The sequence below is a fragment of the Trichechus manatus genome, unplaced genomic scaffold (assembly GCF_000243295.1).
Source record: "Trichechus manatus latirostris isolate Lorelei unplaced genomic scaffold, TriManLat1.0 scaffold00001, whole genome shotgun sequence".
Classification (NCBI taxonomy): Eukaryota; Metazoa; Chordata; class Mammalia; order Sirenia; family Trichechidae; genus Trichechus; species Trichechus manatus.
Genome location: NW_004443937.1, coordinates 28312610 through 28338286, shown reverse-complemented (window position 1 = coordinate 28338286; position 25677 = coordinate 28312610). Strand labels below are relative to the sequence as shown.

General features: G+C 49.6%; 4 protein-coding genes across 9 annotated transcripts in view; 3 read left to right on the top strand and 1 right to left on the bottom strand.

The window, feature by feature from the left end:
- The first annotated feature begins 11062 nt into the window (after positions 1 to 11062).
- Positions 11063 to 15576, top strand: NICN1 (nicolin 1, tubulin polyglutamylase complex subunit). 2 transcript variants are annotated; one of them, XM_004368532.2, is made up of 6 exons: positions 11063 to 11530; positions 12713 to 12889; positions 13141 to 13254; positions 13715 to 13786; positions 14133 to 14237; positions 14312 to 15576. In XM_004368532.2, exons 1-6 carry the CDS (start codon positions 11399 to 11401, stop codon positions 14351 to 14353), a joined length of 642 nt encoding a protein of 213 aa, XP_004368589.1. In that variant the 5' UTR covers positions 11063 to 11398; the 3' UTR covers positions 14354 to 15576. The 2 variants fall into 2 exon arrangements, 1 of the variants encoding a protein (XP_004368589.1); XR_002823204.1 differs by lacking the exon at positions 11063 to 11530 and adding an exon at positions 11632 to 11816 and having other exon boundaries at positions 13715 to 14237.
- A 343-nt stretch (positions 15577 to 15919) lies between these two features.
- Positions 15920 to 20170, top strand: AMT (aminomethyltransferase). 3 transcript variants are annotated; one of them, XM_004368529.2, is made up of 9 exons: positions 15920 to 16101; positions 16205 to 16372; positions 16904 to 16984; positions 17890 to 18021; positions 18462 to 18540; positions 18859 to 19004; positions 19087 to 19267; positions 19660 to 19815; positions 19923 to 20170. In XM_004368529.2, the coding sequence occupies exons 1-9, from the start codon at positions 16012 to 16014 to the stop codon at positions 20099 to 20101; spliced, it is 1212 nt and encodes a 403-aa protein (XP_004368586.1). In that variant the 5' UTR covers positions 15920 to 16011; the 3' UTR covers positions 20102 to 20170. The 3 variants fall into 3 exon arrangements, with proteins under 3 accessions (XP_004368586.1, XP_004368588.1, XP_004368587.1); XM_004368531.2 differs by lacking the exon at positions 16205 to 16372; XM_004368530.2 differs by lacking the exon at positions 17890 to 18021.
- A 1078-nt stretch (positions 20171 to 21248) lies between these two features.
- Positions 21249 to 25093, bottom strand: TCTA (T cell leukemia translocation altered). 2 transcript variants are annotated; one of them, XM_004368528.2, is made up of 3 exons: positions 24683 to 25093; positions 24271 to 24325; positions 21249 to 22707 (listed from the first exon to the last, which is right to left on the bottom strand). In XM_004368528.2, the coding sequence occupies exons 1-3, from the start codon at positions 24903 to 24905 to the stop codon at positions 22665 to 22667; spliced, it is 321 nt and encodes a 106-aa protein (XP_004368585.1). In that variant the 5' UTR covers positions 24906 to 25093; the 3' UTR covers positions 21249 to 22664. The 2 variants fall into 2 exon arrangements, with proteins under 2 accessions (XP_004368585.1, XP_023582622.1); XM_023726854.1 differs by having other exon boundaries at positions 22674 to 22707; positions 24271 to 24374.
- Positions 25094 to 25238: 145 nt separating this feature from the next.
- The window catches only part of RHOA (ras homolog family member A), a 54404-nt gene continuing 53965 nt past the window's right edge, over positions 25239 to 25677 (top strand). The window contains exon 1 of one of the 2 annotated variants that reach the window (XM_004368526.2): positions 25239 to 25520. The gene's annotated coding sequence lies outside the window, so the exon portion shown is untranslated. The remainder of the gene's footprint in view (positions 25521 to 25677) is intronic. The other variant, XM_023726833.1, reaches the window with a different exon arrangement.

Sequence of the window (25677 nt, the reverse complement as noted above, 5' to 3'; positions counted from 1 at the left end):
CAAGTCTACCCAGAGGCACCTCAGAAGAAAGGCCTGGCTATCTACTTCTGAATAATCAGTCATTGAAAACCCTTTGGAGTACAGTTCTACTCTGACAAACATGGATGGGGTCGCCATGAGTAAGAATCAATTTGATGGCAACTGTCTTTTTTTTTTTTTTTAATGGGACGATTGTGATTTCTACCTCGAAGGGTGTGGATTATGAGGATTAAGCAAAGGACACAGGCGAAGAGCTCAGAGCAGCACCTGGCACATAGTAAATGCTGAGTACATGCTAGGAGTTATTATTGTTGTTACTATTATCCTGCTTTGTTAATTTAACATTGCTAGGAACTTTCCCAACCTCAATACAATTCTTTCAGAAACCTGATTGTTACTGGAGGCGCAACATGCTGTCAGACCATGGTGCCACTTATTCAGCACAAATTTACAGCGTGTTTATTCTGAAGGCAGGAGTTCTTACTGGGATGACGGTGGGCAGCCTTCAGGAGTTTCGGGATCCCTAGAGGTTACTCATTAGTATCACATGCAAGTCAAATTTTGCTGAAGATCATTCAAAAGCAGCTGCAGCAGTATATCAGCAGGTAACTGCCAGAAATTCAAGCCGGATTCAGAAGAGGACACGGAACCAGGGATACCACTGCGGATGTCAGATGGATCCTGCCTGAAAGCAGAGAATACCAGAAAGATGTTTACCTGTGTTTCATCGACTATGCAAAGACATTCGACTCTATGCATTATAACAAATTATGGATAACATTGCGAAGAATGGGAATTCCAGAACACTTAATTGTGCTTATGCAGGACCTATACACAGATCAAGAGGCAGTCGTTCAAACAGAACAAGGGGATATTGCATGGTTTAAAGTCAGGAAGGCTGTGAGTCAGGGTTGTATTCTTTCACCATACTTATTCAATCTGTAAACTGAGCAAATAATCCAAGAAGCCGGACTATATGAAGAAGAAAATGGCATCAGCATTGGAGGAAGACTCATTAACAACCTGTGTTATGCAGATGACACAACCTTTCTTACTGAAAGTGAGGAGGACTTGAAGCACTTACTGATGAAGATCAAAGAATACAGCCTTCAGTATGGATTACACCTCAACATAACGAAAACAAAAATCCTCACAACTGGGCCAATAAGAGACATTATGACAAATGGAGAAAAGACTGAAGTCGTCAAGGATTTCGTTTTACTTGGATCCACAATCAATGCCCATGGAAGCAGCAGTCAAGAAATCAAACTAATTATTACATTGGGCAAATCTGCTGCAAAAGACCTCTTTAAAGTATAAAAAAGCAAAGATGACACTTTAAGAACTAAGGTGTGCCTGACCCAAGCCATGTGTTTTCAATCACCTCACATGCATGAGAAAACTGGACAATGAATCAGGAAGAGTGATGAAGAATCGATACATATTTTTTTAATTTAATTTAATTTATTTATTTTTAATTGTACTTCAGGTGAAGGCTTACAGAATAGTTTCTTGTGAAACAGTAGCACACGTGTTGTTTTATGACATTGGTTAACAACCCCACAACATATCAACCCTCTAACTTCTCAACCTTTTTTTTTTTGGTGAAAATACACATAGCCAAAGACACACTATTTCAAAAATTTCTACCTGCACAGCTCAGTGACATTGACTACGCTCTTCCAATTGTGCTGTTCTTCTCACTTAAGATGAAGGCTTACAGAACAAAATAGTTTCTCATTTAACAGTTACTACAAATGTTGCCCTATGACAATGGTTAACAATCTCACAACACATCAACAGTATCCTTACTCAACCTTGGGTTCCCTATCAGAATTGATATTTTTGAATTCTGGTGTTGGCGAAGAATATTGAATATACCATGGACTGCCAGAAGAATGAACAAATCTGTCTTGGAAGAAGTACAGCCAGAATCTCCTTAGAGGCAAGGATGGCAAGACTTCTTCTCCCATACTTTGGACATGTTATTAGGAGGGACCAGTCCCTGTAGAAGAACATTATGTGGGTCAGCAAAAAAAAGGAAGACCCTCAGCGAGATGGATTGACACAGTGCTGCAACAATGGGCTCAAGCATAACAACGATTATGAGGATTGCGCAGGACCAGACAATGCTTCATTCTGCTGTACACAGGGTTGCTATGAGTCAGAACCGACTCTACGGCACCTGACAACCTAACGACAACAGATATTATGATCAACTCCTTGGACAATGTTGGTTTTCATCAAATTCTGAAAAGGCCCAGACCCAACAGAGGCTAAGAATGACTGGGCAGACAGCAGGCTTGCAGAAGACTTTCAGGCAGCCATTTCCTGAGTTTGAGTGTGGACCGTGTGGAAGGAATCCTGGCACAGACTCATTGTTTTTGATATTTGATGAGATTCTTGCTACGATAGTTGCCTTGGTAATACCAGGAGATAAAGGCTAGAAAAGACCTTCAGGAAGGTGGGGGTCCATAGTTTAAGTAAGAAACGTCATTCTAGGCATCAAGAATCCACCTCCTCCAGGTGCCAGCCCCATGAGCCTTGGGAAGAGAAAGGTGGGATGAGGAACCTGGTTCTCATGCGCGGGAGACTTTCCTTTCTCCAGCAGGTGGCGCTGTTATCCTACCTTTGCCTGAGGATTGCCAGCCGGGAGACCCTGGTGGCTCTGGAGCTGGACCTCAGCCCTGGGCAATGGTGAGCACAAGGGGTGCAAAGCCATTCTATTCATGCATTACTTCAACAAAAACCTACTAAACGCCAGATGCTCTTCTAAGTACTGGGGATTTGGCCAGGATCAAGACAGACCAAATATGATAGCTACGAGCCACGTGATACTATTGAGCGCTTGAACTGTGGTGAGTCCGAATTGAGATGTGCTGTAAGTGTAAAATGCACATTGGATGTTCAAGATTTTGTATGGAAAAAGTATAAATTAATTATTTTTATGTTGATTTTATGTTGAAATAATCATACTATGTATTATTGCATTAAATAAAATGAATTATTAAAATTAATTGAACCTGTTTCTTTTGCTTTTTTAAACATTTCAATAAGAACCCTAAGGAGACTTGGTGGCACAACAGTTAAGTGCTTGGCTGCTAATTGAAATGTTGAGGGTTCGAACCACCCAGTGGCTATGCGGGAGAAAGACCTGAGGATCTGCTTCTGTAAAGATTACAGCCAAGAAAACCCCATGAGGCAGTTCTACTCTGTCACATGGGGTCACTATTAGTCAGAATTGACTTGATGGCACCCAACAACAAGTAGAAGCTGAAAAATTATGTATGGGGCTCACATTCACGGCTTACATTATATTTCCATTGAACAGTGCTGTTGTAGAGGGTAAGTCAGAAAATCAACATATAAACAAATAAATATGCAATATGATATCAGGTGGGGAGACATTCGGGCTGAGAGGTGACAAAAGTAAAGTGACAAAGCAAACCAACAGGTGGGAAGAAGCTATGAGCCTGGGGCAGGGTGGAGGCCAGTGTGGCCAGGGCAGAGGGGTGAGCAGAGTGGAAGACAGGAGTTAGAAGCAAGAAGATCATCGGGGTATGACCACTTTCAGAAATAATTTGCCATCGTTGATCAAAGGTAAGGAGATGCCCTCCCCGACAGCCATGACCCAGCAATTTACTCCCAGAAGTAAACCCTACAGCAGCGGATCTCCAATTTCAGTCTCAGAACCCCGTTACACTCTTCAAATTACTGAGGACTCAAAAGGGATTTTGTTTAAGTGGGACATATCTATACATATTTACCATGTTCAAAAAGTCTTAAAGCATTGGGAACTATCAAGCTCATGATAATGAACACAAAATTTTCAAAATTCTAATTCTCACTTAAAATTCCAAATTTTACCGTTGACAAAAATCTTGTTGGTTGTTTTTCTTGAAGTGGCAGGCTCACTTTGTTCATTTTTGAGAAAATAGCTGCCAAGTGCCAAAGTCTGAGTAACCATAGATTGTCTGTCAGTCATTTGTTCAAATAAAAATGATATTTCATGAATAAAAAAAGCTAGTTCAGTTCACAATCACAGACGTGCTTTTTATCAAGACAACCACCCTACTTCAGCAGGCAGCAGAAATCCTTTATGCCTACTTCCCATTTCTTCACACAGAATATTTAAAAGACATATACTCAAAGGGGAAAATGAGTAAACTTGATTTTTACTGTTTCATCAAGGACATTCTTAAGTGAAATTGGCTTTTTTCTTTTTACTGTGAGTGTATGGCAGTGAAGAATACAGAATCCAATGACTCTTAGTACTTTTTGGTTCCACTTCCTTGGTTCATGCTAATATACCAGCAGTTTTACCCACTGTCTTAGTTATCTAGTGCTGCTATAACAGAAACACCACAAGTGGGTGGCTTAAACAATAGAAATTTATTCTCTCACAGTTTAGGAGACTACAAATCTGAATTCAGGGTGCCAGCTCAAGGGGAGGGCTCTCTCTCTCTGTTGGCTCTGGGGAAGGTCCTTGTCATCAATCTTCCCCTGGGTCTAGCAGTTTCTCCTCGCAAGGAGCCTGGGTCAAAAGGAAGCGCTCTGCTCCCGGCTCTTCTTTCTTGGTGGTAGGAGGTCCCTCTCTCTCTGCTTGTTTCTCTCTTCTTTTATCTCTTGTAGGGTGGTGAAGGGTGGTGACTCAAGATACATCCCACCCTAATCCTACCTCATTAACATAACAGGCATAACCTAACCTTCATTAACATGACCTAGTCCTGCCTCATTAACATAATGGACAGTTTACTCTCAAATGGGACCATAACCACAGGCATAGATGCTAGGATTTACAACACATCATAAAATAGAGGATGATCAGATCACAAAATGGAGGACAACCACACAATACCAGAAATCATGGCCTAGCCAAGTTGACACATATTTTTGGGGGACACAATTCAATCCATGACACCTAGCAATGATACTGCACCATCAGAAAAACGTCAATACAGTGAAAAAGGCACAAAACATCTCAGCAGTGTTAGAATACTGATGCATATTATGATATGATAGTGCTGGAAGATGAGCCTCCTAGGTTGGAAGGCCCTCAAAATACACAGTGGCTGTAACTATGGACTCAAGCATAGCAATGATTTTGAAGATGGTGCAGGACTGGGCAACATTTTGTTTGTTCTGTTGTACATGGGGTCTCCATGAGTTGGAGCTGACTTGATGGCAACTAACAACGACAACATGGTTATGAAAATGGCTTTGGCTTTGCAGTCCCCCAGAAAAAGTCTAAGGAACTCTTACGGGTCCACAGACACACTTTGAGAACACCATCATAGAGAAACTCATGCTGACATGTGTCAGAAGACACAAAAACATTCATCACAGCGTTATTTACAACAGTCCCAAACTGGAAATAATTCAAGTGTCCATCAATAGTAGAATGGATAAACAAATTGTAGTATATCCATTCTTTGAAACACCACACTGCAATGAAAATGAGCAAACCACAGAATAACACAATCTCATGGATGACTCTTACAGACGTAATGTTGGGTTAAAAAAGCAAGACATAAAATAAGGTATAAAGAATGATTCCCACTACATTAGGAATGCACATGCAGGCGATAAAGCTATTTTTTTTTTAAAAAGCAAAAGCATGTTTATCACAGAGGTCAGGATGATAGTTACCCCTGACAGGAGAACAGAGTTGTAACTGGGAAGGGACAAGCAAGCTGGCTTCTGGGGCACTAGATTGTTCTATTTTTTACCTGGGTGGTAATTGCATGGGTATTTACTTCATAATTAATTTTTAAACTGTACATTTATATTTTAGCCACTGTTCTTCATATATGTTATATTATAAATAAACACGTTTTTAAAAATAGAGAAGGAAACCTCTCTGGATGTAATGAGGAGAAAGGACAGCATAAACAGGAAAACCATGGGGAGGCTCTGCAGTTGTCCAGGCAAGAGATGATAGCATTCTGTAGCAAGATGGTGGTGAGAAGTTGATTCATGACATACGTTGACAGCAGACCCAACAGAACTTGCTGATGGATGGATTCATGTGGGTGTTGATAGAATGAGAGGTATCTGGGGACCAGACAGGATTTTCACCTGACTAACACCCTAACACTATTTATTGAGATGGGGGAACTGGGAGAGGAGTGGTTTTGGGGATGGATATTAAAAGGCCTGTTTTGGAAGAACTAGATGGTGCCCGGATACCACCAATGACCACCCTGACAGGGAATGCAACAGAGAGTCCCTGACGGAGCAGGAGAAAAGTGGGGTGCAGAACTCAAATTCTAGTAAAAAGACCAGACTTAATGGTTTGATTGAGACTGGAGGGACCCTGGAAGACATGGCCCCCGGACTCTCTGTTAGCCCAAAACTAAAACCATTCCCGAGGCCAACTCTTCAGACAAAGATTAGGCTGGACTATGGGACATAAAACGATACTTGTGAAGAGTGTGCTTCTTAGCTCAAGTAGATACATGAGAAGAAATGGGCAGCTCCTGTCCGGAGGTGAGATGAGAAGGCAGAAAGGGTCAGGAGCTGGTTGAATGGACACGGGAAACCTGGGTGGAATGGAAGAATGTGCTGTCACAGTACAGGGAGAGCAACTAGGGTCGCAAAACAATGTATGTATAAGTTTTTGTATGAGACACTAACTTGAATTGTAAACTTTCACTTAAAGCACAACAATAAAAAAAAAAAAAAGGTCTGTTTTGGACACCCTATGGTTGAGGTGTTTATTAAGCATCTGAGTGGAAAGAATCCAAATACATACATAATCTGAATGTAAACTGGGAGCTTGCTATGCAAAAGTAGTTCAAGGCAAAATACAGCCACCCTGGTTGCATGATCTTTCAAATTAACAATATCTGTAGAGTCTGCAGTGATGACATTTCTCTGATTTGTGATATCTCTTGTGCGTGGGATTTGTTGAGCTTTTTGGATGTGTGGGTTTATATTTTTCTTCAAATGTTATTTTTTTCTGTTCCCTCCTCTTCAGGAACTCCAATGACCTATATGTTAGGCCACCTGAAGTTGCCTCACAGCTCGCTGATGCTCTGTTCATTTTTTTAGTCTTTTTTCTGTGTTTCATTTTGGATATCTTCAAGTTTACTAATTTTTTCTTCTGCTCTGTCTGATCTGTTGTTAATCCCATTTAGTGTCTTTTTCTTTTAATCTTAGACATTGTATTTATCTTATTTTACGTTTTTATCTATAGGAGTTTGTGTCTTTTTAAAAAATATATCCTCCACGTGTCTAACATGCTCGGTATTTCCTCCAATTTCTTGAACATATTATGTTCACATTTTAATGTCCTTGTCTACTAATTCTATCATCTCTCTTATTTCTTCATCCGTTTCTATCGTTTGATTTTTCTGCTCACTATCTCATTACAGGTCATATTTTTCTGCTTCTTTGTATGATTGTAATTTTGGATTGATTACCAGATACTGTAAATTTTACCTCGGTGGATGCTGGATATTATTGTATTCCTAAAAATATTCTTGAGCTTTGTTCTGGGATGCATTTAAACATTTTTGTCTGTTTGAGGCTTGATTTTAAGCTTTGTTCGGTGGATCCCAGAGCCTAGGGCAAATTTTTATCTATTACTGAGGCAATACTCATCTAAGTAGTCTACACAACGCCCCCATGGATTAGGAGATTTTCTACTCCAGCTGATGGGAACAAAACTATTTCTGGCTCTGAGTAAGATGTGGTGATTGTTCCCTCTTAATCCTTTCGGATTAAGACTTGGGTAGTTTCTTTACATGAATATGCTTGTTAGTACGCAGCTGAAGATTCAAGGGGAATCCCCTGGAGATTTCCAGAGTTATCTCTCTGTGTAGCTCTGTTCTCCCTGTCGTCTAGATGTCTTTGCCTCCCTGAAGTCTTAATTTTGCCTCTTCAACTCATGGAGTCGCCAGACTACATCTGAGTCCCCCCCTCACTACACTTGGAAACTCTCCAGTCAGCTGAGGCAATCATTGAGCTCATTTTGTTTGTTTCTCTTACCTCAGGGACCACTGTCCTGTACTATCTCATGTACAATGTCTGAAAACCATTGTTTCATATATTTTGTCTGTTTTTTTGTTTTTCTCAGTTGAGTCAGGTGGAAGGATAAATCCTGTCCCAGTTACTCCACTTGGCTGGAAGTAGAAATTCCTCAAATCAAACAATTATGTATTCATTTTTAATGTAATTATTGGGCACCTACTATGCCCAGCACAATGCTAGAAGATGTGGGACACAGCCGTTAAGCAGGCTGACTCAATTTCTGTCCCCCTGCTCTGCATTGACCAGTGTGGGAGACAGGTTTTAGGTAACAATTACCACAAAATGCACAGAACACTCTGATCAAGCACAGTGATCTGACTTAGTCTAGGGGGATCAAGAAAGGACTGCCTGAAAAGGGTCAGGAGCTGGCCGAATGGACATGGGAAATCAGAGGTGGAAAGGAGGAGTGTGCTGTTATAGTATAGGGAGAGTAATTAGGGCCACATAACAATGTACATATAAATTTTTATATGGAGACTGACTTGAATTGTAAACTTTCACTTAAAGTACAACAATAAAATAAAAAAAAAGAAAGGACTGCCTGCAAAATCAAAATTTAAACCAAGAACTGAAGAGTCAAGAGGAGGAGTGAGGTATAGAGCATCCTAGGTATAATGCAGATGTGAGCAGGCCTAGAGGGAGTGAGAAGGCAACATATAGAAGAAACTAGAGTAAAGATGCAGGGGCTACCTGCTTCCCAGCTCCTTGAATTTATCAGTTGTTTTTGGACTTGACCCTGAGACAGAGGGACTTCATGAGAATTTCACATTGAAAAAGTCGCCTTGGCACAGTGTAGGCAATGGATTGGAGGGCCTGGGCTGGAGGTTGCTGTCCACCACGTGAGAGAAATGGAGGTATCTAAAGAGCAAGATAACAAGGTGAGACTCATTTGCAATGAAGGGCCACAGAGTTCTGCAATTGCTGGTGGCTGTGCTCTCAGAGCCAGGGCCAAAGACCAGAGCCTATGTGCATCCTCCTGGTTTTCATGGGGCCTACAGTTGTCTGGGATTTGGGGAGGCCTGAGCCCTGGCAGTGCAGTAGTTAAAGCACTCGAATACTAACCGAAAGGCTGGTGATTTGAACACACCAGCTCTTCCGTGGGAGAAAGATGTGGCAGTCTGCTTCTGTAAAGATTTATATAGCCTTGGAAACCCTATGGGACAGTTCTACTCTGTCCTGTAAGGTTGCTATGAGTTGGAATTGACTCAACGGCAGCGGGTTTTTTTTTTTTTTTTTTTTTTGTGATCCAGCAAGCTGTGGGCTACCTAAAGGGGAAACTCCCAGAAACTTGGAAGGATCCAGGCAGTGAGACATTAGCCTGAGTCCAAATGGAAATGGCAATGGCCAGTCTAAGAGACCTGAATTTACAAAGGATTTTCTGCTGTCAACAGCCAAGAAGGAGGTATAAACAATGGCTTGTCGTCACCGATAGTTTTTAGGCCTGGGCTGTAAAAGCTGCCTAGATGGAACATGACCTCTCCCAGCTGTTCTTTGGGCTGGCCTGGAGTTTGGGCCTGTTTGGCCTCCCCTACCCTGAAAGCACCACAGGTTGCTCTAGGCCTGTGTCTCTGGGTCCCTCCACATAGAGAAGGCACAGGCCACCAGAAGCTGACCACTGCCTGGAGAGTTCTTGCCTGTGAGGCAGGAGCTCAAGAGAGACCCTGGTTCCAGCTCTACTTCACATTGCTTTATTGGTTTGAGGAATCACTGAACTATTTCTGGCCTCAGCTTTGTCATCTGTAAAATGGGTTTAACTAATAATCTCTGAGGCATTGTTTCCACAAATATCTCAAAGGATGATGATAAACATGATGGTTAATATTTATCTTTTGCTTTTTTAAAAATCATGTTTGTTGTGGTATAATCTAGATACAATAAAAAGCATACATCTTAAATATTCAGTTTAATAAGTTTTGACAAATGTCTAGACAAATATAACCACTATCACAATCAAATTATATAACATTTCCATCACCCCAATATGTTCCATTATACCTCCCTCTCTATCCCCTCTACTCACCCTGGTCCCAGGCAACACTGTTCTAATTTCTATTACTATAGATTAGTTTTGCCTTTTCTAGAATTTCATGTAAGTGGACTCATACAGGAGCCTTGGTGGCACAGTGGTTAAGAGCCTGGCTGCTAACCAAAAGGTCAGCAGTTTGAATCCACCAAGCTAGCTGCTCCTTGGAAACCCTATGGGGCGGTTTTACTGTCCTATAGGGTCCCTGTGAGTCAGAATTGACTCGACAGCAACGGGTTTGGGTTTTGGACTCATACAGTACGTATTCTTTTGGGTCTGGCTTCTTTTGCTTAACATAATGCTTTTGAGAACCATCCCTGTTGTTGTGTGTACCAGTTGTTCATTCTTTTTTCTTGCCAAGTAGTATTCCAGTGTATGGATATACCACAGTATTTTCGTAAGTTGGACATTTAGGTTGTTTCCAGTTTTTGGCTATTATGAATAAAACCTTTGGGTGGACACATGCTTTCATTTCTCTTGGGTAAATACTTAGGAGGGCAATGACTGGATCATATCACAGGTATACGTTTAGCTTTTTATGAAATGGCCGAACTGTTCTCCAAAGTGGTTGAAAATCATCAGTGGATAATGGTTCCAGGGACTTCACATCCTCACTAGCTTTTAAATTTAGCTAGTTTAGTGGATGTGTTGGTGGTGGTAGTGGTTGCCATGGAATCCACTCCACTTCATGGTGACCTTGTGTGTTAAAGAGTAGAACTGCTCCGTAGGATTTTCTTGGCTGTAGCTGCCAAGAATTAAAAGCACTTCGGGTAGCAGTCGAGTGTAAACCGTTTGCGCCACCTAGAGGCCTTCAGCGGATGTGTAGGGGTTTCTAATTCGTAGGGGCTCTAATTTGTATTTCCCTGATGAATAATGACATTAGGCAATTTTTCATGTGCTTATTGGCCATTTGTTTATCTTCTTTTGTGAAGTATCTGTTCAAATCTTTTGCCCTTTTAAAAAAATAGTTAATATTTATTTTTGCAATTACTATCCGCCAGGCACTGTACTCACCCGTGCTTATCACTTTTGCGCAGAGACAGAAACACAGCGAGACTAGAGGTGCGCGGCTGGCTCACGACGGTTGCTCGCTATGCAGAAGGGTGCGGTTCGGAGGCTCGGCAGTTGCTTGGATCCGCCCGCGCTCGGCTCTCTAAGGCTCGTGCAGTGATTGGCTGAAGGAGAATTTCCTCAGGTACTTCCGGCTCGGTGTCTGCCCTGTTTATCGCTGATTGGCTGAGCTCGCCGGAGCGCGAGGCCTCCCGGGAGTTGTAGTTTTTGGGGCTTGGCTAGGATCGCAGGGGAGGATCCGTGGTCAGAGGCTGGGAGCGGCTGTTGTACTGTGTCGCGGCCGCTGGCGCCATGTCCCGCGTGTCAGTACCCTGCCATGTGAAAGGCACCGTGGCTCTGCAAGTTGGCGACGTGCGTACCTCCCAAGGTCGGCCCGGCGTGCTGGTCATCGATGTCACCTTCCCCAGCGCCGCGCCCTTCGAGGTGAGCTAGCCCCGTGGGGTGGGCGCAACCGGGCCTCCGGGGCGGGGCCAACCTGGGAACTCAGGCGCATCCTGGAGCCTTGATGTTTTACAAAAAGCCTCTGAAGTGTCCCTTGCCTCTATAATTCAGTTAACCTTTATTTATTCTTTCAGTTAACACGTTTACTAGAATGCAGCCTCCTGTCCTGTGCTCTTCAATGTCTCTCCTCTATGTCCAGAGCGGCGCTGGCATGGAGGTGCCAGATGGTAGGCTAGGTGCTGGAAATACAGGTGTGAACCAGATAGAGGTGAGGGATCATTTTGTCCCTGGTCTCTGCTTAGGATCATTAGACAATGAGTTGTCTCTAAACCAGCTTCTTGCCCATTCCTACTGTCCTGGCAGGAAGTCAGGTTCAACTCATCCTTCATCGGGATCCTCCCAGTGACTCCAATTTCCAATGCCCAGTTGCACTTCCGTATCAGCTGGCAGAGTGACTGCGCATTGCATGACCTCAACATAGAGGATAAAGTCTACTTTCTAACGGCCTAGCATTCAGGGCCAGTCTGCGTCTGCGCCCTGCCTGCCTCTCAGCCTTCTGCCTCGTGCACTTTGTGCTGAAGTTTGTGGTTCTCCTCTAGCTATTCCTTACTCTCATCCGGGAAGCTTCATTAAAGGACCCAACCCTGGAGATCCTGATTCATTAGATCTGGGGTGAAGCCTTGACACGTGTATTTAAAAAAATTTTTTCTTTGGGTGATTGATGAGTGTGCAGTGATGGGACCACTGCTATAGCCAGGCTGAATCACTCACTCTTCCAGGAGTGCTCCAGGGTCTCTCACCCTCTTGTGCTCCTTTATATATACTACTTTTCTGTTCCTTTTCTCTTCTGGTCTACTTGGTGAGCTCTTCCTCCTTCAGGCCTCATCTGTAATTTTCTGCCTCCTCCAGAGTTAGGGCTCTGAGCTCTGGCAGCATCTTGGACATCTGGCAAGATCTGTAGTTGTGGTTTGTTTGCATGACCTGCTCATTCAACTGTGAGCTCTTCTAGGAAAACAAAATTATCTTTGGGTCCTAGCAGATGCTTGCTCAAATTGTTAGTTTAGTAGGAGTACATTCCTAATGGGAGGGGGAGATGGCATTTTTTGAGCCTTTTAGGCCCTGGGCCTGAGTCTGATTTGTTACGGTGGGTTACATGTGCTCTAGTTGCAGGAGATCGTGTTTAAGAATTACTACACAGCTTTTCTGAGCATCCGTGTGCGCCAGCACACCTCGATACACACACCGGCCAAGTGGGTGACCTGCCTACGGAACTACTGCCTGATGCCCGACCCACACAGTGAGGAGGGGGCCCAGGAGTATGTATCGCTGTTCAAGCACCAGGTCAGCTGGGCCTCAGCATGGCCAGGGAAGCCCAGATGAGGGCTTACAGGGGGCCTGGGGCTTGGGCCAGTACACCAGGAGGGAAGAGGAAGGGCAAGGCTGGTCTGGGCTGTGGCTATATGGGCACCTTGGAGGGACTACTGTTCTTCCTTCCCAAAGGCCTGGGGAGGCAGCATCTTGGCTCACTGCTGATTGGGAGGCTCTCGGGCAGTAAGCTGGGTTCTTGCTGCGTCCTTGTGTGTGTGTATCAGATGCTATGTGACATGGCCAGAGTACTGGAACTGCGCCTGATTCTGCGGCAGCCGTCACCACTGTGGCTGTCTTTCACAGTGGAGGAGCTGCAGATCTACCAGCAGAGACCAAAGGTAGGTGACTGGTTTAGAGCTGTTGGCTGGCCCTTTCCCCAGGAGGCTCCCAGCTATGGCTGGGAGAACTAGGAATGGGGGATGGGTGAGGATAGTGAAACTCAGAAGGAGGCTTTCATGGAATTTCGCTGGGTAGAAATGCCAGAAGCTCATGATGCGGCCATGTCGCCATATCCCCTGACTTTTGGGGGGACCTGCCACTCCCAGAGCCAGGAGCCTTCAGTTGCTGAGAGAACCTTCTGCTGCTTGTGGTTGGACACAGTGTTCCTGGGGCCTCCTCCTGCACAGTAGGAGAGCTTCTGTGGCCTGACTGCCCCCTTGAGCTTCTGTGGGCCCCCTGAATAGGATTTTCCCAGTGTCTGAGGCTCAGGGTCTCCCAGCCTGCTCCCAGGAGCTTGGAATCTGGTCCCAGGACTGTCTCACTCTGCCTCCCTCAGTGCTGTATACCTTTGCTTTGCAGAGCCCCTCCATGGCCTTTCCCAAGTGGCTTTCCCACCCAGTGCCCTGTGAGCAGCCCACGCCTCTCCATGAGGTAAGTCCCACCCTGGGTAAGAACCATTTGCGAATGGCTCTAGTGTCCAGCACAGGCCCTGGTGGGCCCCTTTCTGCAAGAATCTGGGGCTGGACCCAGGGCCCTCCGCTCAGTCTCTGCCATCTTCCTGCTGGGTACTTGCTCTTAGATCATGGGATTTGAAGCATTGCTGGCATGGAGTTGGGCTGCCTACTGCACACCAGGCCCCAAACTCATGTCTCACAAGTCATCTGGGAATGTTACTGGTCTGAGCTGGCGGGCCCCATAGCCCAGCTTGGCCTCTCTGGGGCCCTGAGGACACTGCTGGGTAAAGACACATAGCCACTGACCCCTCCTTCTGGAGCAGGGTCTCCCAGACCCCGGCAGGGTATCCTCCGAGGTGCAGCAGATGTGGGCGCTGACAGAGATGATCCGGGCCAGTCAAACCTCTACACGGATCGGCCGCTTTGACGTGAGTGATCGTTTCCCTCTGCTTGGCTCGCATGGCCCTGAGCAGGTCAGACCTGATGGCTTTTTGTGTTACAGGTGGATGGCTGTTATGACTTGAACTTGCTCTCCTACACCTGACCCATGGCTCTCACCCAAGACCTTGGACTTGCCGTGCTCACTCAGACCTGGTTTGAGCCACCAGAGGCCGAAGTGCGGTCTCTGTGCATTCCAAGTGCTGCCTGCATGCCTGTCCTGTCTGGGCCACCTTCACGGATTCCAGATTCTCGGGGGCTCACTGTGTTGCTTCAGCATGAGCTCTAGACGGGGGTGCGCTCTGTCCTCACCTGGATGCGGCCCAACTCTTCCTTCTTCTCCTACCCTAAAAACATTCCGGTTCTACTTCGTAAGAATCCCCACATGTCCTCCACGCCTCCCACCAACGTCTACATGCTTGTCTCCTGCCTGCTCCCTCACCCTGAGTGCAGTGGGCTGGGATGAGCTACCCGATCTAGTCCAGGAAGGCTGCTGCTGCCATGGTACTCTTGCTGATCGGAAGCTTGAGGGAGAAACAGGACCCCCTTTTCCTCCTTCTGGGCCACCTAGTGGTCTTCTTTCCCTTTGTGTTACCACCCCCCCCCCACACACAAATTTTCCTGTCTATACGCTTTTGCTGCCTGCCTGGGAAGCAAAGCTGGGGATTTGGGCAGTCTGAGTCCTTCAGTTCCTTGGCTGGCACCTGGATGTGTGTCCACATGGATCTGCCCGTCGGGCCTGAACAGGTGCTTCTGGCAAGGCTGGAGCCTGAGAATAAGACCGGGACCTGCCAGCCATTTGACATAATCCAAAACACATCCCTGTCCTTCTTAAGAGGCTAAAGTCCTCCCGCAGGCTGATTGTTGAATAAGGCAGTCTGCTCATCCTTCATCATCAGCTTGTGCAGAAATCCTGCCTCCCTCTGGTTCTTCCTGGCTTTGCCCCCGGGGGCTACTGTGCGGCAGTACTGCTGGTGTGTTGGACCTGGAAAATTGGATGCATGTGAGGCTCAACAACTTTCTGGGGGAAGTTTAGCCCCTTTTTGATGGCACCCTCTGCTCATCCATCAGAGTTCCTGCAGGTGGTGTCTTTGCCTGCAGAGTCATTAACTTAGCTCCAACTTTGATTTTACTGACAGGGTGATGACCAAAGTCCTGTGCTTAGGGAGCAGTCACCCTCAGTATGTGTGTGTTTGAAGGGGGAGGACCCTGGGGTGGCAAGGACTGTGCTTCATTCACGGCAGTGTCTCCAGCAATCAGCACAGGGCCTGGTGTGCAGCAAGATCAATAAATACTTGTGGAATGCATGACTCTGCTGGCTGCCTGTGTCTGCCTAGTGGGAGAGCTGGGGACCCTCACATGAAGCCAGGTTACCATGGTGCTCTGTCAGGCTGGCTCCACCATCCTGTGGCCTTCTCACCCCTCCCCCGCCATTTGACCTTACTCTCCTAGGGTCCAGACTGTGATTCAGGCCTTCCAGCCCTTTGCAGAACTTTGACCCTTTGGAGGCAGGACAATCAGCAGGGGGAGGTCTAGCCCCTAGCTGTGTCTTTGAGCAGCTCAAACTGCCCTGATCAGCCAGCTGGAAGATCCTGGGGCTGTTTACCAGCTTGAAAGCCTGGCCTGCCCTGGGGGCTGCTTGTTTTCTCATCTGGGCTCCCGCAGGGGATAAAGACCTGTCCGGGCAGGGGCCGGACTACATCTCCCGGCGTGCCCAGCAGAGTGGTGGCCTCTGTGCGCCGGCTGCACTGGTTTCGGGCGACAATGTGGCGGGCAGGGAGCATGGTGGCCTGGGTGGGCTCGCGCCTACAGGCGCCCCCCTCGACCCTGAGCCGATCACTCATTTGTGCACAGGTGGGATAGAGGGTGCTGGGGTGGGGTGTTGACTTTGGAGGGCGGGGGAGGGAGGCAGCCGGGGGTCTGGGGTCCTGGCAGCACTAAGTCTGGCCGCCCGCAGGACGTGCTCCGCAGGACGCCACTCTATGACTTGCACCTGGCTTATGGCGGGAAGATGGTGGCATTCGCGGGCTGGAGCCTGCCTGTGCAGTACCGGGACAGCCACATTGACTCGCACCTGCACACACGCCGGCACTGCTCACTCTTTGATGTATCCCACATGCTGCAGGTGAGCCGGGGAGAGTACTGGCTGCCAAACCAGTGTTCCTCTGGTTTACAGTGGTGTGGTCCTCGGCGTTTTTCCTGGGAGCTGGATCCTGAGGGCCGACCTCCCAGAAGAACTGGGTTTCTCAGGAGTGTCGTGAGACTGACTGTGGCCCTGGGAAATTCACTCAGGATCTCCTGATCGTCGCCTTCTAATCTATCCAGCCTACTTCCGCTTAGTGGCGTGCCTTAACGTCCTGGGGTTTCCGGGACTGGCACCCACCCTCATCAACAGTCCTGGGTATTGGTTTGGAAAAGGGGTATTTCAGGAAGGTGCTTGGTTCCTCCAGTTCCCTGACTTCCATTCATCTCCCCCAGTGAGCCCCGCCCTGTGGTGGAGGATGTAGGGGAATCAGAAGGTGGGGCCTCTGCCACCTGCAGAACCAAAAGATGGGTCAGGCACTTCTGCTGGGCTAGACTGTGCTGTGGATGCCCACTGCCGCCTTCTCTGACTGCAGCTGTTGCAGTGGCCTGAGGCTTTTGATCTCTTCCTCAGACCAAGATATTTGGTTGTGACCGGGTGAAGCTGATGGAGAGTCTAGTGGTTGGAGACATTGCGGAGCTAAGGCCAAACCAGGTGGGCTCCTCTTCTCTTATTTCTGCTCAGTGGGTGTTCTCAGCCATGAGCAGCAAACATGGGCTGAGCCCCTACTGTGGGCTTAGGGGCACAGAGATGTATCAACATAGCTTCTCAGGACTCCAGTCTTGGGCAGGTGGAGTCCCTGAGTCATGTCCAGACACCCAGCCATCTGCAGGGAGGGGCCTGTCCCAGCCTTGCCCCATCAGGCTAGGAGGCCAGAAACTCGAGTTCAGGTACTGTTCTGTGACCTTTCATGCCACCTGACTCCTCCCTACTCAAAATGTGGTCCCTAAACCAGCAGCCTCATCTTCGCCTAGGAGCTTGTTAAGGATATGGTCTCTGGCCCTGCCCAAGACCTGCAGAATCAGAACCTGCACTTTAACAAGCTCCCCAGGAGATTCACGTGACCTCTGAACTTCAGGCTCTTCATCCAGTGGGAGGCCAAGGCCAGCCTCATAGTATCTTAGTGGGCATTGCTATAGAGTGCTCTAGGAGTGTGTGGGATTGTCAAGATGGACTTTGAAGCTTCTGTCCTGAGGATTGGGTCATGGGCTGAGCTGTCCCAAGTTTGAGTGGGATGATGCAGCCGGTCCTAGGAGTACTGTGTTAAATTGGAGATGGGGCTTTCAGTACTGAGTAGGGAAGGGTGCAGAGGCCCTACCAGATTGAGGAAGTCCCCTAAGGTGGGGAGGGGGTGAATACTTTCTCAGTGCATTAAGATCACAGACCCTGGGCTTGGGCAGGGGCCCAGGCTGACCCAGACTTGTACTTTGCGTACCCCTAGTCCTGTGCGTGAGGGTTGGTGAGTTTGTGGTGGCTGTGTTGGCCCAGAGGTGTGTTTGGCTCACCCTTGGCCTCAATCTCCTGGACCTGGAGGTAAAGACACTCCACTTTGGTGCCAGGGGACACTGTCACTGTTTACCAACGAGGCTGGAGGCATCATAGATGACTTGATTGTGATCAACACCTCTGAGGAGCACCTGTATGTGGTGTCCAATGCTGGCTGCTGGGACAAGGACTTGGCCCTCATGCAGGTACAGCCCCTCCATGCCCTAGGCACCCTGTCTTCCTTGCTCACACGGTGGCAGCCTTGGTGCCCAGGACAGGCCTAGCATGGACAAGGGGCTCAGAAAATGGCTCTTTGAGTGAATAAGCAGTTGGGAGACTCAGAATAGGCCTCCCTGGAATAAGCCAGGATTTGGTGGTGTGGAGAGGGGCAGGTGAAGCTGACCCTGGCCCTGAGTGAGCATCCTCTGGGGAGGGTGGAAGTCTGGAACCTGGTGCGAGAGCTGGCAGACCTGGGCCTGAGTCATCCCCACTACTTAGTAGCTATGTGACCTTGGGAAAATCACCCATCATCTCTGAGGCTCAGCCTCCTCATCTGATGAGAAGCAACCCATTGTCTTGTTGTCCAGCTCTGCAGTGCCTGGTTCATGGTAGGTGCACAGTGACTAGTATTGGTTTCTTCTTTCAGGACAAGGTCAAGGAGCTTCAGAACACGGGCAGTGATGTGGGCTTGGAGGTGGTGGATAATGCCCTACTGGCCCTGCAAGGTGAGAGGGCCGACCTGGGGTTGCAACTGACCTCTGCCTTCCTGGCTTCATTGACTGCTCAGCATAGAGGCTGGGCCAGGGAGGTGTGGATTGTGTGGTATTTGTGAGCCATAATTCTAATTTTGTATCTTGCCCTTCCCATCTCCCCCCGCCCACACACACACACACAAGGCTCCATGGGTTGTGGGCAAGAGTGTCTTCTTCCACCTGCAGAGAAGGGACAAACATCTCAGGGCTTGTTCTGGTCCCTAAGGGCTATGGCCTGGCTTTGAGGGGCTCTGGGACTTAGATGCTTGGTTACTGGTTCTCTGGGCCCAGGCCCCACTGCAGCCCAGGTGCTACAGGCTGGTGTGACAGATGACCTCAGGAAGCTGCCCTTCATGACCAGTGCTGTGATGGAGGTGTTTGGCGTGTCCAGCTGCCGTGTGACCCGCTGTGGCTACACAGGCGAAGATGGTGTAGAGGTTTGTCAAGCAGTGGGCACAGGCATTTGCAGGCACAGGACTCTGGGGCAGCTGCCCACCTGCCCTGTGGTATCCCACGCAGATCTCAGTGCCGGCAGCAGAGGCAGTCCACCTGGCAATGGCTCTCCTGGAAAACCCGGAGGTAAAGCTGGCAGGGCTGGCAGCACGGGACAGCCTGCGCCTGGAGGCAGGCCTCTGCCTGTACGGGAACGACATTGATGAGCATACCACACCTGTGGAGGGCAGCCTCAGCTGGACTTTGGGTGAGCTAGGCTGGCACTCAAGGATGGGGTCTTGAAGGTTGGAATGGCCCTTAATGAGACTAGCCAGTCCTTGACAACTCCCAAGATTGTGTAGCCTGGAGCAAGTGACTTGGCCTCCCTGAGCCTCCATTCCTTGGAGGTGTCCCTGTGACCTTGCTCGTTAGAAGCTGAGGACCCTTGGCAGGCTAAGGTGGGCAGCATGGACTTCTGGACCAGGGAACAGGAAGTGGGTGGCTGGTTGACTGCAGTGCAGGGGAGGTACGGGGCCTGGGGAAGCCTGAGTGAAGGGGCCTTGATGTTGGATGGATGTCACTTGGGATCCTTGTAGTTAGGACCTCCTGTGGCCAGGGCTCCTGTGGGCTATGACTTAGATCTGGTGTGTCACATTCTAGGGAAGCGCCGCCGAGCTGCCATGGACTTCCCTGGAGCCGAGGTCATTGTTCCCCAGCTCAAGGGCAAGGTGCAGCGGAGGCGTGTGGGCTTGATGTGTGAGGGGCCCCCAATGCGGGCACACAGCCCCATCCTGAGCACAGAGGGTGCCATGATTGGTAGGTGAACCAGGGAGGCTGGGGAGCCCTTGTTTCAGAACATCCCCAGAGGTGTTGGAGTGCTGGGCTGGGAGGGTGGTGCTGATGCATGGCCTATGCCTGGATAGGTACTGTAACCAGTGGCTGCCCCTCGCCCAGCCTGAAGAAGAATGTGGCAATGGGTTATGTGCCCAGCCAGTACAGTCGGCCAGGGACCTTGGTGCTAGTAGAAGTGCGGCGGAAGCAGCAGGCAGCTGTGGTCAGCAAGATGCCTTTCGTGCGTACAAGCTACTATACCCTCAAGTGAGGGTAGACGGGGCAGGGCCCTCCCCTTCAAGAGCCTTGCCATGGAGGGCATTCTATAAGTGGTTAGTTAGGAATCTGAGACAGAATACGAAGGGTGGGGATGGAGGGTATAAGGGTGGAGGCTGGCTCTAGTTATCTGGTTGAGGAAGGCCATACTACCTATTCTCTCCTGCCTACCCCCCAACTCTCCCATGCCACTCCAACTTTAGAACCCTGTTTCTGAGCAGCAGACCAGCTTTCCCAATGTTGTGTTTCAGCCCATGCTCCCACTGACCCATCTCTCACCTGCTGGAATGCTGTGAGAAAAACCAGTTCTGGCATCTCTCCCCTCCACTCTGCCAGGTCCTGGCTGTGGAGCAAAGGCTCACCTTTGTAGGAAAGCAAAAGCCTGCCCAGCCTACCTCTCAAAGCTGTTTCTCACACTACAAAGGCCTATTACCTTGGGCAGGGTCAGGTCAGACCACCTCCTCCAATTTGCTTTTCACAAATGCAAACTGTTGCCTTTCCCTGGGCAGGAGTGATTCTCGACTCACTGAGGGTTGGCCCAGCAGCTCTGCTGTGCCTATGTGTAAACTCGGGGATCGCTGGGAGGGCACAGACTCACTCTTCCTTATTCCAGCTTTGGCCCAGCCTGCCACCCAGTAGCAAACTAACCTTGCCAAGCTCACCACCTGTTCTGAGCTCCAGGGCTGCTGTAGGGCCGGTCTGGGTCTCCTCCTGGACCTGCCTTACCCTGGGCTGACCTTTGCCCCTGGGGCCCATTACTGGACTATACTGACTCCTGAAAAAATTAAATGAGCTTCCTTCCTCCTTGCTTGCTACAGTTGTTAGCTTCATTGTGCTTTATCCACAAGGTTCCAGGGTGCCAGCCCAATGCCCGCCATCATGGAGGCCAGGACAGGCTTGGAATGGGTTCTCCTTGAGAGAGGCCAGGCCTATAAGGACTGACGGGGATGTTGTTCCTGTTGGGCACCCCATATCACTCTTCTAGGGAGCTGGCATCATCTCTCCACCTCTGCAAGCCATTGCATTCAGGGTCCTGAGGAGCAACACCCCTAACCCCCCCCGCCCCCCGGGTGTTACCTCTCCAGTTACCCGTGAGCATACATGGCCTCGTCCTGTCTGAATAACCACACGACTGATCCGCTTCCATTTTTAATAAGCCACAGACTCAGTTGAGTCTGGAGTGAGATATTAGGCCCTATTTCTGTGTGTGGTGGTGGTGGTGGGTAGGCCTGGGAAGACCATCAATCTGCCACCCAGAAGACATCTCTGGAGTGTATATGTGTGCTGATTACAGCACCCACTTTCAGTGCCCCTCTGCCATAAGGATGGCGTAGGGAAAGGCTGCCACACAGAAATGTGACCTCTAACAGAGAGGAAGTAGGCAGCAGGACACTGAGGTAGCTAGTGGTCCAGCAGAGGCAGGCAGAGGCGTTGCTATCAGAGAGTGAGGCAGGTACAGGGCCACACTGCTTTCAGGAACCAGTGCTTCTTTGGGGATGTTTTGCAACACACACTTTTGGAAGCTCCCCTGGCCCACTAGGGAGATGGCAGGCCTGCCTGGCCTGTGGCTCTTCTGCACTGAGATAGTGCTGGTGAGGAGGAGCTGAACCTTCGGGCTCTTAGGATGAGGCTCCTGTTGTTCCAGGTCAAGGTGGGAAGTGATGAGGCTGCAGGGCATGATGGGGCAGCTCTGTACTAACTGCTCAGTACCTCAGCGAAGGGGCGGGGTACATACTCGAGACTCCACGGGCACTTCAGTGGTGGGGATGGGAGGCCACCCCAGGAGCCCAGCTGGTAGACTCTGCCCCTTTCAGGCACCCAGTTTCCCCCCCAAGAAAGACTGAGGAATATAAGTAGAACACTTGGGAAACGACAATTTCCTTTACCTGGGTCATACCTAAAGAGCTCTAGGTGGGCTGGAGAGGTGTGGTCAGTGCCTCCATGATTGGATGGTGCCAGCTACCCCTTGCCATAAGGTCTTATACCTTAATAGCTAACTAAGTAACTTTGCAGTACTTCCCAGTGTAGGGGCAGGGTACAGACCCGAGACCCCATGGGCACTTCAGCAATGGGGGTGGGAGGCCACCCCAGAGTATAAGGTCTGGCTCAGGCCAAGATTCCCTGGCTCCCTGCCAACAAAACAAAACCAAAGGAATTCAGGGAACCCAGGTCTTAGGGTAGAACAGACTTTCCTTACAAATCCCATGGTTGGTCAACCTCAACCTCAGGCATCCTCTCAGCTAGACAAATCTCTATGGGGTCACACCACAGGGGAATGGGAAGAGGAGCAGGAGAAAGCCAGGACAGATAACGGATTGTTGGCCTCCCCAGTCTAGAGGCTACTCCTGAGCTCCAGCCCCTGAGAGACGAAGAACACACTTTCCCCACTTAAGGCACTCAGATCCGGGTAGAGGCAAAGTTCACTGGGCCTGCAAAGGCCAGCCCTGCAAGCACTGAGGTACTCCTGTCCCCAACTCCAAGCCCCCTGTAGTCATCCATGGGACCTGGGCAGCAGGAGAACCCAGAGTGGGAGCCAGGCAACTCCCTATTGCCTTCTCTTATTCTCTGTGGGTTTTGAGAGGTTCGTTTGCTGCAGTTTCCCTGAAAGTGATGGAGAGAGAGAAGAGATGGGTTATTATTCCATGGGCAGCAGAACAGTCTCTGGGATTGGCTCATCCCAGGCCCTTCTTGAGAGCTGAGCTGGATTCAGTAAGGCCGTACTACAATCCAGATCTCTCTGCTGAGCTTCAGATCTTTGGTGCCTCACAGGCCCTACAGCCCAAACTGGGCTCACCACCTTCCCCATGCAGACCTATTCTTCCTTCTGGGTCCCCACCTTATGGTGCCACCATCCTTCTCCAGTTGCCCAAGACAGAAACCTAGCCAGTGGCAGGCTTCCTAACTAGCCTCTTGCCTTCACTCTTGGATCCCTTCATCTTGCCATGACACAGGCACTTATAAAGGCAAATTAGATCAGGTCCCACCTCCCAGATTCCTTCAGTAGTTCCCTGGATCTTAGAGTAAGGGCCCTGCAGGTCCCCCTCCATGTCTTCATTCATTCAGCTAATTTCTAAGCTCCTACCACGTGGTAGGAACCACCATTGTATTTTGGAAGCCAACAACCTGTGTTCTAGGTTTCACAGGTCCATAGATGGAGAGGAGTTTTAACCCAGGATGGAAAATACTCAGAGTCTCACCCATACCTGATTTAGACGATTCAAAAGATGAGATCTTGGACTTAAGAGTGGATGCTGGAAGGGTTAAGACTTTTGTGATGGGGTGAATGTATTTTGCACATGGGAAGGAAATGGATTTTGGGGGGCCAAAGGGTAGAGTATTATAGATTTAAATGTTTCCTCCAAAAAGATATGTTGAAGTCCTAATCCCTGTATCTGTGAATATGACTTTGTTTGGGGAAATAAGAGATTCTCTTCTGTCATCAATTGGGTCAAATGAGATTATACCAGAGTAGGGTGGATCCTAGTCCTAATTCTTTCTAAATGGTGTCTTATAAAAAGGGAGTGACACACAGTGGAAATAGAAACACCATGTGACAATGGAGGCGGATGCATCAATAAGCAGCAAAGAAAAGCCAAAGATTGCTGGCACCCGCCAGAAACCAGGACAGAGGCCTACAGAAGGATGTGACCACAACTGGGCTGATTTGGATTTTTAGCCTCCAGAACTGTGAGAAATTACTGTTCTTTATGGCAGCCCTAGGGAACTAAGACGGAATTTGGTCTCAGCTCAGAGATGAGCTGAATGACTGCCTGTCATTTGCACATCAGGAGGCTGACCCTGATAAGGCTAGTCAGTGCTCTCAGGACAGAGACTCCTGCCTTCCCAAATGAGGGGCTTACGTTGGAGAGGAATCCAACAGACCTGCCACTTCATCTCTCTGAAATTGTTCCCTCATCTGTAAAATGGTGATAGTGTCCCTACCACCCACCTCACAGGTTGCTGGACAGCATGCTGAGAGAAGCTGTCCAGGTGTCAATGTCACCCCAACTTGAAGCGTGAGCTCTGGCTGTAGACCTTGGAGTTTGCTGCAAAGGCCACTAAGCTGGTGGACTCCCACCCCAAGAACCCCCTTCCCCCACCCCCAGCACAGGAGTGTCCTCTGCCTGCCAAGCATGGAGCTGGGGTGGGGACAGATATACTCACCAGGAAGGGAAATGCGTGGAGCCATCAGGTGTGGATCCGTTCTGACCGCCCAGACCTGGGGGCAGGAACATAGCCAGAGCTGCAGCAGACTAGGGGCTGGGGATCTGCGCATGCATCAGCCCAGGTTAGGTTATGGGCCAGTGATACTGTTTGGTGAAGAGTCGGGGGGGAGGGGGTCCTAAGGGATTAGTGGTATTGTCTGGTGGGGATTCTGGGAACGTTACAATGTGAAGGGTGGACTCGTGGGGATTCTGGCGTGAAACGGTGTGGTGGCATTAAACGGTATGGGTTCAGCATTAAATTCTGATGAGACTTTTGGGGGGACCAGTGGTAGTCTAGGGAGGTCCTGGGGAGCCAAATGGTACAGTCCGGTGGGGGCATGCGGCCCGCGGAGGTTAGTGGGGAACCTCACCTGGGCGGTGATATAGCCCGGTCACCGTGCTCCCGTAGAACCCCCACGCCAGCTGGATGCCCAGGAGACTTAACACCAACCACAGCAGCAGCAGCTTGAAGAGAGTCACGCGCATGTCCTGCGCCTCCCACTCCCGCAGGAACTCGCTGCCTAGGGCGCCCAGTGCGCCCAGCACCGTGGCCGGCAGAGCCTGCAAGGACTGCCCAGACCAAGGCTCCGCCATGACTGGCTTGCGCCCCACCCCAGGAATTGTCACTGTAGTCCCCACCGCGCAGGCGTCTGGTCTTCCGGGGCCAGGCCAGTTAGTGCGCACGCGCAAACCCAAGCAGGGAAGGACTACCTCGCTTGCGCGAAGAGTTGGCAGTTTGGGGAGGAGTATTTACGCCGCGCACGCGCACCTAGACCCACCCGCTTACTTAAAGCATGAGTGACTCGAAGAGTATAAAATAGCAACCAGGTCTTTTATAGCCCCAGAGTTCCCGTGATGCCCTGCGCGGCTGCAATGATTGGTTAAGAGCCTTGCTCTGAGGGCGTGGACACGTTCCTGAGCAATCATGTCTGAGTTGTGAGTGCGCGCGCGTGCGCGGGGCCGTGACAGTGGCCGGCTCGAGCCCGCTGGACACTCGGGAGCGCGCACGTCGTTCCCCGCCCTCCTGCCGCCGCCCGCCTTCGCTCGCTCGAGTTCCCCGCCCGCCGCCCGCAGCCCGCCGTCGTTCCTCGGTTCTCTCGTTAGTCCGCCGCCGCCGCCTCCTTAGCGACCCGCCAGCGCTTCCGAGCTCGCGACTCGCGGAGCGGCGTCCTCGGCGCGAAGAGGCCGGACTCGGAGTCGCCGCCAAAGGTGAGCGGGAGGGTTCACTCCCAGCGCTGCGGAGCCCTGGGTCCGCCCGCTCGGCACCCTTCCGGCCGGCCGCCTGCCGCCCCTCCGGGGCCGCGCCCCACCTGCTGCTCCCAGCCGGTTGCCCCCGGTGTCCGGTCCCTGGCTTCCGGCTCTCGGT

Coding starts and splice junctions, on each gene's coding strand:
- NICN1 (XM_004368532.2), top strand. CDS start 11,399: ATGTCCCGCGTGTCAGTACCCTGCCATGTGAAAGGCACCGTGGCTCTG. Junction 11,531..12,712: donor CCAGCGCCGCGCCCTTCGAG/GTGAGCTAGCCC, acceptor CATGTGCTCTAG/TTGCAGGAGATCGTGTTTAA. Junction 14,238..14,311: donor CACGGATCGGCCGCTTTGAC/GTGAGTGATCGT, acceptor TTTGTGTTACAG/GTGGATGGCTGTTATGACTT.
- AMT (XM_004368529.2), top strand. CDS start 16,012: ATGTGGCGGGCAGGGAGCATGGTGGCCTGGGTGGGCTCGCGCCTACAG. Junction 18,541..18,858: donor TGCCCTACTGGCCCTGCAAG/GTGAGAGGGCCG, acceptor CTCTGGGCCCAG/GCCCCACTGCAGCCCAGGTG. Junction 19,005..19,086: donor CAGGCGAAGATGGTGTAGAG/GTTTGTCAAGCA, acceptor TATCCCACGCAG/ATCTCAGTGCCGGCAGCAGA.
- TCTA (XM_004368528.2), bottom strand. CDS start 24,905: ATGGCGGAGCCTTGGTCTGGGCAGTCCTTGCAGGCTCTGCCGGCCACG. Junction 24,326..24,682: donor CGGGCTATATCACCGCCCAG/GTGAGGTTCCCC, acceptor TCCTGCCCCCAG/GTCTGGGCGGTCAGAACGGA. Junction 22,708..24,270: donor TCCACGCATTTCCCTTCCTG/GTGAGTATATCT, acceptor CATCACTTTCAG/GGAAACTGCAGCAAACGAAC.